The 13,741-nt window shown below is 39.8% G+C and overlaps 1 protein-coding gene across 1 annotated transcript; it reads right to left on the bottom strand.

The window, feature by feature from the left end:
* Positions 1-2,827: 2,827 nt before the first annotated feature.
* Positions 2,828-13,369, bottom strand: LOC123659879 (muscle M-line assembly protein unc-89). The gene is made up of 2 exons (XM_045595043.1): positions 11,791-13,369; positions 2,828-2,973 (listed from the first exon to the last, which is right to left on the bottom strand). Exons 1-2 carry the CDS (start codon positions 13,343-13,345, stop codon positions 2,828-2,830), a joined length of 1,701 nt encoding a protein of 566 aa, XP_045450999.1. The 5' UTR covers positions 13,346-13,369.
* Positions 13,370-13,741: the final 372 nt, after the last annotated feature.

The following is a 13,741-nucleotide window of genomic DNA, read 5'->3' as shown; positions in this document are numbered from 1 at the left end:
TCAGTCCTGAGAACGAACGGCTTCGACTCATCAGCCTGACGCAGTATCGGCGCTGACACAAGAAGAGACTTAATAGTCTCAAAAGCGCTTTGCTGCTCGGGGCCCCACTTCCACACACTCGTCTTCTTCAACAAAGACGTAAGCGGCTTGCTAACTTCGGCATAATTCGGAATGAAGCGCCTGAACCAGCTCGATGTCTGCAGGAAACACTTCAGATGCTTCACATTTTGAGGGGCTGGCATATTAGCTATAGCAGCCGTTTTATCTGGGTCTACATGTATACCACCTGGTACGATGACGTGACCAAGAAACCTCACTGAGTCTCTTGCAAAATGGCTCTTCTCGCGATTCACTCGTAGGTTGAACATGGCGAGGCGGTCAAACACGGCCTCCAGGTCTGCGAGATGCTTCTCGAAGGTCTCGGATAACACTAGCAAATCATCTAAATATGCAACCAAAGTTATACCTGGCAGGTTGGACTTGAACCGGTCGATCAGCCGCTGGAAAGTTGCACCTGAGTTGCGGAGACCCATGGGCATGCGCTTGAATCTGAAGGTGCCCAGTGGAGTCGTAAACGCAGTCATATCTCTATGATCGGGATCGACACTCACCTGAAAGTAGCCAGATTTTAAATCTAGCGAGGTCATGAACTTGGAGGTTTTCGCAGCGTGGAGAATGTCTTCTATCCTGGGGAGCGGGTAGCGATCAGCTTCTGTAACCGCGTTAAGCTTGCGGTAGTCAATACAGAGCCTGAAGCCACCACTCTTCTTCTTCACCAGAACGACATTAGAGGCCCACGGGGACTCACACTCCTCTATGACGTCGGCGCTGATCAGGTCTCGCAGCTCTTTCTCCAAAGCTTCCTTCTTGGAAGGCGACAGCCTATATGGTGGTGAAGCGATTGGTTCTTGGTTTTCACTCACCTTGATCCTGTGCGTGGCGAAGTCGGTAGGAGGCCCTTCGGTAGCGAACCGGTCCGTCCTACGACATAAAAATGCATTGAGGGCGTCCCTGTGCTCTGGCGGCAGCTTCGTCCCCTCATCATCACGCAAGGTCACATTGGAGATGTCCGCTCGCAGCAGATCTGCGCTATTCAAAACAAAAGATCGAACAAATGGAAACACGACATCGGGATTGTCCGAAAAATACCACGACTCTTGGGCTAAGTCTAGCACTAAGCCAGCTTCGCTAATGAAACTTCGTCCTAAAAGAGTTCGGGTGTTTTCACCGGGGAACACCACAAACTCGGTTGCTACTTTTTTACCTTCCAAGGTCACGGGCACCGTAGCGGTCAACACTGCCTTCAGCTGTCGAGAGCCGTCCGCAAGCCCAATGGTGCGTTCTGACTCACGAAATTGTACCCCGCTCGAACGTAAAATGTCGTATAACATGGGACTAGCAATATTACACGTGGCCCCAGTATCGACTATCGCCACGCCTTCCTTATTTGCGACGACAACCGACACCATCGGATGTGACCCCTTAGTCACACTCGTCGCGCACAGCGCGCGGTCTACATCGGCGTCGGCTGCAGTGCCGATGACGATATTAAAATCCGAAGACTTCGTAGGTACATTTTTATTAAGGCATGTCTCACATCTAGACCTCACTACGCCCGGTTGGCCGCATCCATAGCAACGTATCGGATTATTATTACTTTTACTTACATTAATATTCGAACTTACAGTATTCGGTTTACCTTTTTTATTCTGTAAGTTGCGACAATTATCAACAATATGTCCATAAAATTTACAATATGAACAACGAACGCGCTTATCGCGTTTAGAATTCTCGTTCGAGTTAGGAGTGAGTTTCGCTCCGGTAGTAACGCTCGGACCGGTGGTAAGGGTAACGCTGCGATCGATCGTACGATTCGACTTCGGTTCGAAATATGGCGCGCTCGCGCCGGAAACGGAGTAGGTACCATTCGACAACACTTGGACCTCCGCTACCGTGTCTTCGACACTCCTAACCTTATCTATAAATAAATCTACAGTCTCACCAACATCGTCTCTATGTAAACGCTTTCTTACACGTCGATGCAATAGTCCGTATATTATATCTATCTGCATACACACAGGCACTACGTAAGGCAACTTTGCTAATAACGACCGCACTTTACACATAAACACTTCAGCTCGCTCGGAGTCCTTTTGTTCTTCGGCGAAGATTTCACGTAAAATCTTGTAAGCCGGCCGCGGTGTCCCGTACATGGAACGCAGGCGCGCCACAGCGTCCGTCCAGGAGATGGCACCGGTGCGAGCTCCGCGCCACCACACGGCGGCGTCACCCACCAGCAGCATCGGGAGGCCGCGCAGCGCGTGCTCGTCGCTCACGTTGTTGCACTCCTTGTAGATAGTTACGGCGTCTAAAAATGCTTCTAGTACTTCTGCGTCACGTGAACTTCCATCAAACCTCGCCGTACACTTGCCGAAGTTGCCGCATCCGGCGGCGGCGGCGGCGGCTGTACCAGCAGCACCGGCGCCGACAGGCGGGAGGTTGTTTGATGGGGAAGCTGCAGAGTTCCAGGGGCTGTTGCAGGGCAATGACCTCAGGGTTTCAGCCAGAGTCCTGTTGGTTTCCGCTTGCATCCTGGCGAAGGACTGCATGACATTCGCCAAGAGCCTCTCGGTGTCCACACTCGTAGATGCGCCGGCAGTGCCAGGGGCAGCGGGGGCGGGGGCGCCTCGGGCGCGCGGCTCCGCCGTGGTGTCGTCGTAGACATCAGGGTCGCTTGCGTCGTCGCTAAACGGGTCGCCAGCTTGCCGATGCTCATCGGCAGCGCGCGTGGACCTCGTTTTCGGCATGGCGGTAAGTGAGTAGGTACTTACTTCTCGTTTAGCTTGTTGTTCGTTATAGATCCGTATCTAGCCGCTGTGTTCGTCGCGTGTTTTCGCGGCAAAACACAAGTAGGTATAGATCGCGTCATGTAGAAAGAATGCGTTTGAGTTCGAGGCCCCACGTTGGGCGCCACTATAAATACGGATTATCGTGCTTTAATTATTTATTACGGGTTCGGACTAGATACAAACAGTAACATTAGATACAAGATAGTAGCAACGCAACAAGGTACATTAACGTATCAACTGCAATATATGAAACAATCACATGCGCTCTGAACGACGGCGCGGGACCCACTGTATCTATGCGTCGTGCACCGCCTCGCGCGGTGCCGCGCCGCACGCGCCGCTACCCTTACCCCTCTCTAGCCGCCGCGCTCGGGCGGCCGCGTAGCAACTGCGCACGATCGCCGCGCTGTTACCAGGTCCGCGCGTTACATATATAAATATATAAATACAAATATTACACCCAGACTCAGACGGAAATCGAACCTGCAACCCACGGAACAGAAAGCAGGGCAGCACTACAAACTGCGCCAATGGGCTAGTCAGTTTTTTGTTTTTAGGAACTATTTTCTTATCTTTCTTAGATGTTTATATGATGCTTTATTGGATGTATCAATATTATCAGGTGTATTAAATAACATTACAACTAAGTTTCTGTAGGTTTTGATACATCACAAATATATAAAATAATATTTAATTATAACACATGTTACATGCCACATTTTACAAACCGAATGTCAAATCAAACTAATCGAGGACTAGCTATGCTGTGAATGACGTTTCAGCAACTCAAATTGATTTGACAGCCGTGTTAAATCTAACAGCCGCTTATTAGACCTATAACTTTGACAAACGTTTCAGAAACCGGGCGTTAGTCAGTTATTTCGAAGATTTGTTAAGATTTGAGATGAAGATTTGAGTTGTTAAATAAGTATTAAAAAATAAATTGTACGCGACATTTTGTGTTAAAAATGGAACAATACACTATATATTTTATTAAAAAGTGTGAAAAGACTAAAACTGAAAGCTAAGGGGTCACCACGTCCAGAAATTGCATTAACTCAAAAGTATGAAATTGAATGAAAGTATGAAAAATAAATATTTTACGCGTATTTTTAAATCTGAAAAATATTCCAAAAAGGTTGTGTGGGTGTGAAAAAAGACATAAATTATTTTGTTTTTCGTGTCTGGTGTTTGTTGTAGCTAGCGCCGGCAGTGGTGGTAAATCTGCATGGACAGAATAGATTTTGAAATTAAATGGTAAGCTGGTAATGGTAGTTTTTCGTTTATTTTTTTGTGAACCCCCATTAAAAATGTCACTAACCACTTATGATCCTTAGACCTCTTTAGAAAATTTTTATAAATTGAAATTCCATAGTAAGCATTTTCTTAAAAGAAAAATTCTTTCAATCTTTTGTTAAGGTTTTATTAAGCTTGAGGAGGGGCAAGTTCAAATTAGTGTCAGTTTTCCAAACTAACCGATACAGCATCCACAGAGCCGCATGTTGTCTGCGCGCGGATGCGTGCACGTGACGACCTCATCGCGCCATCGTCCGCTCGACGACACACTCACACTCACTTTTAACTCAAAACGACGTATTTTGTCAACCCTTAATTCACTTGTACACACCGATTCTAGTGACACGTCTCCATTTTAACGCTTTTAGATTTATTAGTACTTCAAGAGAATAATAAAAATGACTGCATCCAATACAAAAAAAAAACCTTATTTTTGTGTAACTATTTAAACCAATACATATAAATTACTTATTTTATAAGTATGGTTTTGTTTTAAAACAGTTTTATGTAGAGTTCAAATTAATCTCAGTTTCAGGTCAGCTTTAAATGTTCATAAATAAAAAGACTATTCAAAACAAACATAACGATACTGGTCCTTAACCAACCTTTGAGTACAAAGTAAAATTCATCAGCTTTATAATTCTATTTAAATAAGTCAGATTATAATTCACAATCTTACAAACACCGCAATCTTTTACAAACATAAACAAAACGCTCTAAATGAGTATTCTTCTCTTTCTTTATTTTTAAAAATAAAAATATACTAATGAACCTGGATTTACGTTTAAAGCAAAGTTTTTTTTTAAGAGTTCACTTTACTATGTATTTTTTCGTTAAATTATATACTATAATGCGGTAGTTTATACTAACAAAACAACGTGATTAAAAACAGAAAACGTTAACCTAAATCAGAGGCAATGACAACGATTGACTTAGATACTTGGCAATATGCTGTTGCAATTGTGTATGTTTGAAAGACAACGATCACTTTCACAAGCATCAATATAAGGTAATTATTCAAAACATACAACACATTGTCGTGTTAACCGAACTATGTAATGAAATCAAACGATTTGCACATGCCGATATTAACATAAACACAGTCACAGACGTCACATCGATATAAATATTTAAGAGGCCAGTTGTACGGTAGAAACGATTGTTCTAATAGCGAACGTGAAATAAGAAGAGGTTAGGGAAGGGCGCGCAGGACGACGTCGCTCGGGTTACTGCGTCGTCGCGGCGGAGACGGCGGCGCCGGAGCATCTAAATCGGGATCGACTCGCAACTCTCGCAACGACTCAAATACCTTGACTTCCTCAATATTACATTGAACCCGCTGAGCACGAGACCGCCAAACGTACGTCAATCGACGCCCACTTTTACCAACTCCTTGAGATAATTTACGTCCCACAGTCCACGAATGCATAGTTAATTTTTTCGCTATCGATTTCCTTTTAAATCTGTTACTTTGATTTTGATGATGATGTTATTTGAATAGCAGGTACATCTATACAAATACAAAAAATTGAAGTGTCAGTTTCTAATATTAAAATAACAGCTTTTTACTAAATCCATATGGATGTATACACGGTACGTATACGAAAAAAGCATTGTTTACAATTTTTCTGTCTATCTGTTTGTTCCGGCTAAACTCTGAAACGGCTGAACCGATTTTGTCGGGGCTTTTTAACGGGGATAGCTGATGTAATAAGGAGTAACTTAGTATACTTTTATTTTAGAAATTTATTTATTTAGTAACTCTGAGAAGTTAACAAAAAAAAAATGTTTAATTCCACGCGGACGAAGTCGCGTGCACAGCTAGTTATAAATATAAATGTTTGTATATTGAAATAAAATCTATACAAATAAATAAAATTGGATGTCTGTTTGTAATATTAAAATAACCGCTTTTACAAAACGCATATGGATGTATACAAGGTACATATAAAAAATAACATTTTTAAAAAAAATTGTCTGTCTGTCTGTCTGTCTGTTTGTCCCGGCTAATCTCTGAAACGGCTGGACCAATTTCGACGGGACTTCCACTGGCAGATATATGTTGTAATAAGGAGTAACTTAGGCGCAACTTGGCTTTAACTTACTTTTCTTAACCGATTTCAAAAAAGGAGGAGGTTTCTCTATTCGATCGTATACTTATATGTATTTTTTTTATGTATGTTCGCGGATAACTTGTCGTTTATGAAACGATTTTGACGATTCTTTTTTGTTGGAAAGGAGATATCCCAAGAGTGGTACCGTGATAAGGAAGCCAGAATATGATGATGCCAGCCCAGAGAAATCGAGAGAACCTTCGAAAATCGTACTATCGACTAGTGCGTTCGTTAATTTTTTTCGTCTACTTACGTTGTATTACTTGTCGATGTAATTGAAGTCGGTTTTTCCATTTGCGACCAAACACAATTATTTTAGAAATTTATTTATTTTGCAACCCTGCGAACTGAACAATATATTTTTTTTTTAATTCCACGCGGTCGCGGTGTAGTTCGTACGAAGTCGCGGGAAGAGCTAGTATTTAATATAAATAAATTATAAACATAAATATCTTATAACACATACAAGACATCACACATACAATACAAAAATATAAAGACATCAACATAAAATAAATACAATATTTTGTGATATTAAAAAAAAAAATATATAGAAATTAACTTACATCGACAAAATATATGATGAATTTTGTATGAATTACCTAATAAATGAATTTCCAACACATATACAATATTACTCAGCATTTATATTATGTCCATTTTATACGAGTACTTCTGCATCTATTAATTTAAGTATCGATAATCGAAATAGAGTGCAATAAAGAATATATATAATACAATTTAGCCTGTAACATCCCACTGCTGGGCATAGGCCTTTTTCCATGTAGGAGAAGGATCGGAGCTTAATCCACCACGTTGCTCCACTGTGGGTTGGCGGATAATTATATTCCATACTACGAGTAACGATCACTATCAGTTGTCTATGATAGCAACCGGGACCGACAACTTTACTCGCTCTCCGCAACGCAAGGCACGGTGGGGAGGCCCATAAGGACCGACACCTAGACCGGAAATAAAAATTTGTACATGTTTATACAAGCGGGAATTGAACCCGCAACCGCCGGCGTGTAGGCGCTGACACATCACGCGAACCACTAGACCAGAGCAGTCGTAATTTTAGTTACATGTATATAATAATTTAGAGACTTTTTATTATATTCGTTGTACACCTCTACATCTATTACCACCAAAAATAAAAAGTTAATAATTTATTAATTTAAGTATCATGTAGGTAAATAGTAAGAACAAAATAAACAAAAGATAAAAAACCGTTACGATTTAATTGTGCATCTTATATAAGACTATGTCCTATTCAGTGACTCTGGTGACGTTGCGTTCAATGGTACATTATTTATAAAACGTTTCATTACTTGTTAAAATAAATTTTAACAGGCAAACATGATATCGCACCCTTAATAAAACAAAGATGTAACTCAAAAATCGCAATTTGTGGGAATTGGCGTTTGAAGTTTAGCACTTTTTCCGCATTGTGTTTGATTAAAAATTACCAATTATTTGTAATGCTCTTAATGACTTTTACTATTGATATCAGGAGTTTAAAGTACAGAGATTAATATAATAATAGAAAAACAACTGTGTTAAAATCTATAATAGCTGTAAAATGGAGATGAAAAAAAAGTTCCGACTTAAATCTCTTTATGCCAAAAATTACTTAATATTTTAGGTAGTATTTCAAAAAAATCGTCTTTAGTATTAAAACATAACAAAAAGTTTTAAAAATAAATCACAATATTTCGTTTTATGATTATTTAATTGTAATTATGACGTTGTATGTACTAATGCATCATTTTTTTATAAAACTAAAACTGAAAATTATCACCTTTTTTTTTAAATTAAACAAATTTTTATGAATCATCTGATATTTATATATTTCTTTATGGCTACAAATATTGTTTTTTAAACAAAACAAAAGCTATATACTATTATAAGAATTAGGTACAATTAGTCTCCAGTAAATATCTCCTAAAATCACAAATAATTACTAACCACAAATAATTTCATATATAAAATTCTCGTGTCGCAGTGTTTGTAGTTAAACTCCTCCGAAACGGCTAGACCGATTCACACGAAATTTTGTGTGCATATCGGGTAGGTCTGAGAATCGAACAACATCTATTTTTCATACCCCTAAGTTAATAGGAGGGAGGGATTAAGGGGGTTAATAACATATATGGCAAAACAACGTTTGCGGGGTCAGCTAGTAAATAGTATAAAAATCAGCAGTCTCTTCTTTCTTATATTGTTTTTTCTCATTGTTTGAATTATCATATGATACACATAGATCACGCTGACCTTTTTTTGGTTGGTGAAACCCTAAGTTAAATACCGTCGGAATCAATATTTTCTGCACATTTGAATTTACATTTTTCGGTACATGTATCTTTTATAAAACGAGCTGGATTTGTTTACGAGCTTTTGACACTGACGTATATGATTGGCCTATGTTTCTGAGCCGTTTTGCTCTAATTTGATGCCATTTTTCAACGTTTAGTGACCTTTTGCGGCCCCCACACATATTTGTACAACTGAGCTTCTTAAAGCCGCAGAGCGACCTGCCCTAAAAGACTTGGCAAGACTCTTTAACACTGACATCCACCGAGGTACTACGCCGGAGTTGTGGTCCAGGAGTGTGGTGGTGCTGTTCTTTAGGAGAGGCGTTAAGTCTCTGCTGAAGAATTACAGACCGATCTCACTTCTGAGTCACGTATGTAAGCTGATTTCGAGGGTAGTTTCGAATCGTCTCGCCATAAGACTCGACGAATTCCAACCACCAGAGCAGGTTGGGTTTCGAAATGGCTACAACACCGTAGACCACATCCATACTGTTCGGCAGATTATTCAAAAGACAGAGACATATAATCAGCCGCTGTGTATGGAATTTGTGGACTGCGAGAAAGCCTTCAACTCTGTCGAGACCTGTGCTGTCCTGGACTCTCTGCAGAGATGTCATATCGACTGGCGATATATCGTGGTACTGAGATGTATGTACGACGCAACGACGATGACCGTTCATTTCCAGGACCAGAGAACAAGACCTATTTCCCTGCGGTGTGGGGTAAGACAGCAAGATGTAATATCACCGAAACTGTTTACCACTGCGCTGGAGGATATCTTTAAGACCTTAGATTGGGGGGAACAAGCACAGAAAGAACAGCATTTGGCAAGCTTCGTCGAGTCTTCACTTCGAAGATTCCGCAATGCTTGAAGACAAAAGTCTTCAAGCAATACATCCTGCCTGTGTTAACATACCGAGCCGACACATGGACACTGACGAAGGGACTGGCCCACAAATATAAAGTCCCTCAACGTGCAATGGAACTGGCCATGCTTGGGGTTTCCCTCAAAGATAGGATTAGAAACGAGACTACCGCGAGAGAACGAAAGTAACCGACATAGCCCACAGAATTAGCAAGTTGAAGTGGCAGTGGGCTGGTCATCTGTGTCGCAGGACCGGTGACTGTTGGAGCAGACGCGTCCTGGAGTAGAGACCGCGTCTTGGCAAACACAGTGTGTGACGTCCTCTGGCCCGTTGGGCCGACGACCTACGTAAGATTGCCGATGTAAGCTGGATGAGGATTGCGGAAAACCGGGATGTCTAGCGCGAACTTGGGGAGGCCTATGTCTAGAAGTGCATTGCAATAGGCTGAACTGACTGACAAATATTTGGTTTTTAATTGCAGTCAGAGTCAGAAGAACTTTGATTTTCAAACATAAAATTTCTTCTGTTGATAGGCTTATTAAACAACGTATTAAAATCTACAGTGGATCGTCGTCACTCAGGTCGACGTCACTTAGATCTGTGTATGCTGGAGAAATATTGTAACTGGCCACACTATTTTAATTTCGTCGCTCTCTCAGCTGAATTTGCTGCCTCTCACTATTTTGTGGTGAATTGGTGTAAGACGTCTTTTCTTTACAATCCGTTGTAATGTTTTGTGGGGCAGGGTCTTGGGTAGGCATTGAACTATTGGAGCTTGAAAAACTGGATGAAGATGAGCTGGAAGAGCTTGACGATGATGAGCTAGATGAATCGGAACTAGATGAAGATGATCTTGAAGACGAACTAGAGGACTGTAAATGGCTGGTATTATTTAGGTGTCATTTTTCTCGTCAACTCATAAGTGACAGTAAAATATTGAGTCGATGTCATCATTTTCGTCAGCTCTTCAGTTACCTTTTTGGGCTCTGGAGATATATGTATTTTGTTGATTTTCCTCTTCAACCTGCATAACTTCTTTAGTCTAAAATAATAATAATTGATAATACTGTAGTATATTTTAAGGGTGAATAATAATCATAATTATTTAACGTCAAAGTAGCAGGATTGTTGAATGACAATGATCTATTCAGTCGTTTTGCCGTGAAAGAGTAACAAACATCCATCCATACGTCATCCTCATAAACTTTCACATTTATTACAGTAATCAGATGAAAAAAAAATTATAACTTATTACACTATTATGTTTATCTTATAACTTTTACGCTCGATACGCTGTAACTCTTCATTGTGGTGTTCAGTTTCTGATTGTGGTATTAAACTTAAAAAAATTTGTGAGCTCTAAGACGACACAATTTTCAAAACCTATACAAATAAGCACAACAGTTACAAGTTATTCTTAACTTTTACACGAAAAGGGAATTAATGTTGAAAGTTTTTACTTATCTTTCGTCATTCTAAATAATAAAAAGAAGTAAACAAAAGTAACTTTTATAAACAGCCTTATTTATTACAATAAAGTGATACTTAATCAATTACTCCAAACACTAAGGCATATATTTCAATATAAAACTGAAGTGTTAGGCGTTAACTTTGTAAAATTTGTCAATTTTTAAAACAAAAACGAAGTAAATCCAAATGTCATCACTACGTCATCAAATGCGTTTTCTGAGAGAATGAAGTATAACAAAAATTATCTTTTTATTTTTAAATAATAAAATATTCCATATTTACCTTTTAATCCAATATCGAATTATTTGATGTTATTCAAAACGACAGAACTTCAATCTACGCTCACTGCCGGTGCATCTCTGAATCACGCCACTTTATAAGAACTGACTTGTCAGCTCCAGTTGATAGAAAAGAGAGCAACAATCGCGTATCTCTCTGTATCTTATAGTTAAAACGCCGGAGTCGAAGTCTACCTATTCTTTACGCGACGAAGACACGTTTGGTTGTAAAATCTCCAAATCCACAAATTTTGAGTTACATCTTTGTTTTATTAAAGGTGCGATATGTTATAAGTAACACACAATAGATAAGGGGTCATTCTGTGTTCTTACAATTCATTTCCAAGCAAGGAGACTGTTGTTAAATTATTTATAGACTTCAAAAAAATGTTTTTTAAATCGAATTTTGGTGCTTGTCATGTGGTCTCTTTTAGACTTGATCGAACTCTGACAAGTACTTTTTGAATCATCCCTAATAATGCATATTTAACTGACTGTTTTATCGACTACCTACGTCGTATAACTTGTTGATGTGATGATTTTAACATTTTTTTGGTTTGCGAGCAAACACAATTATAATTATCATAATAAAGAAAACTCACCTTGTTGTGGACAAGTAGATGCCGGAGATGAGGAATACGGGAGACTGTGGACTGGCGAGGCCAACGGCGTTGCGAGAGGAGATTTAGGTGGCTCTTCAGCTTGAACTGCCTGAGTAGGCGATTCGGGTGTTGACGACCGACGTTTAATTTTTTCATCCCAATCACTACTATAAAGTAACGCTTCATATACGTCTTCATCGGGAACCTTTGAAGGCGTTCTCAACACAATATCACATACATCAGGTGTCACTACAGAAGTATCAGTATTGTCAACATTCTTTTCATCAATAACATCATCTACAAAAGAAGGAATACACGGAGGGGACCTCTCAATTTTTTCAAGAGATGTATCGATAACTTTTTCGTTTTCTTCTTTTTCTTTTGCTATACTCTCATTTTCAACAATATCAAACTTTTCAATAGCTGCCTCGCTTAATAGTTTGTTTTCAGTGGGTATAAGTGGTGGTGGTGACTTAGGAGCACGAATTGGTGGCGATGGTGGTAAGTTACAATATTTTGGATTTTCAACATCAATAACATCTGGAGGACTCGAACACTTTACGGGTAGTTTGCTTGAATCACCTGTTCTCGTAATTTGGAAGTTATTTTCTGTTCTTAGAACGAGTTCATCTATTTTTTCTACATTTCCCTTTTCCGATTCCGGGGAAATAGAAACTCTATCTGCACGTTTCTTTTCTAGTAATTCTGCTTTTTGAGAAGTTTGTGGTGAACTTGAAATATCTTTTTTTATAGAAGTTGTACCTACGATGTCCGATCTTGTGGTGGGTGAAATATTATTGTTTGTTCTAGGCGAAGGTAATACAGGAGCGATATTTTTTACAGGACTAGGGGATTTCGCAACATGTATACCTCGATTAACTATACAAGGAAGCGTACTAGGACGCTCTATATGAGAATCACCGGCACCTGGTGAAAGGGGTGGAGAGTAAACTCGTGATGGAACATGTCTGTCAGCTACTTCTGGCGACTTTCTCTCTTGATAGCCAACAGTGGATTTATAGTCCAACCGTTGTTCCTGTTCATATCTATTTGGTCGCGACTTATTAAAATGAGCCGTCCAATTTCTCTGCTTTTCAATTAGTTCTTTATTAAACCTCCGGTCTGGTTTCTCAGGCTTAGGAAGAACACTAGGTTTTACGGGTTTCTGTAACGGCTGTTGAGAAGCGCCATTAGACAAACGATCACCGTTAACAGCTGGTGCTAAAGTAGAAGTTGGAGTAGCACTGTTACGAGTTGGACTTACAGAACCTGCAGAACTTGAACGGGATCGTGAAGGAATCACTGGTATGCCTCTTGTTCCAGCAAAACTGGCAGCCGCAGAAGGCGACTTTTCAATGCGAAAATTACGATTTTCTTCACCTAATTTTTCAAATAAAGCTCTAGCATTATTAAACCTCGCCAAATGGCTCTCAGTTCGCACTACTGTCACATCACTTCCACGCATATCTTCGTCGTCCCTCGAGGGCATACCTTGAAAAATGTTTGCTATTTTAGAGACCTTAGTGCCGTGAGACCGTTTCTTGCACTCCTCCATACTAGCCCAGTAAGGCCGCTTCAATCCAGTCTGTAAAAGGAATTATCCAGTATGAATAAACGAAATGTATCTTCATGACACTAATACAAATATAAGAAATAGGCCGCGTTTTCAAATGTTAAACTGATAATAAAAGATAAGCGCTAGCGACGCAGGTAGTAAACGGTTGGTGTTGGCACTAGTGAGACAAACGTGTCTTAGCCGTCTTGTTTGCAACGTAACATAACTAAATAACTAGAGATAGCGATAGCGCTGATAATAACTAACACCTTACTCATAAAACAACTGATGTTGCATTTTTAATAATTTTGTAATATGTCATCACTGTACATTATAAAAAACACATCTGACACTTTTTTTTTTTAATTTTTACTGAAACATTTAGTAGTATTAACA

Source organism: Melitaea cinxia, chromosome 14, assembly GCF_905220565.1.
Source record: "Melitaea cinxia chromosome 14, ilMelCinx1.1, whole genome shotgun sequence".
NCBI lineage: Eukaryota > Metazoa > Arthropoda > Insecta > Lepidoptera > Nymphalidae > Melitaea > Melitaea cinxia.
Note: the sequence above shows the minus strand (reverse complement) of the source record. Positions and strands in the feature narration are given on the sequence as shown.

Coding starts and splice junctions, on each gene's coding strand:
- LOC123659879 (XM_045595043.1), bottom strand. CDS start 13,345: ATGGAGGAGTGCAAGAAACGGTCTCACGGCACTAAGGTCTCTAAAATA. Junction 2,974..11,790: donor ATCTACTTGTCCACAACAAG/GTGAGTTTTCTT, acceptor CCGTATTTATAG/TGGCGCCCAACGTGGGGCCT.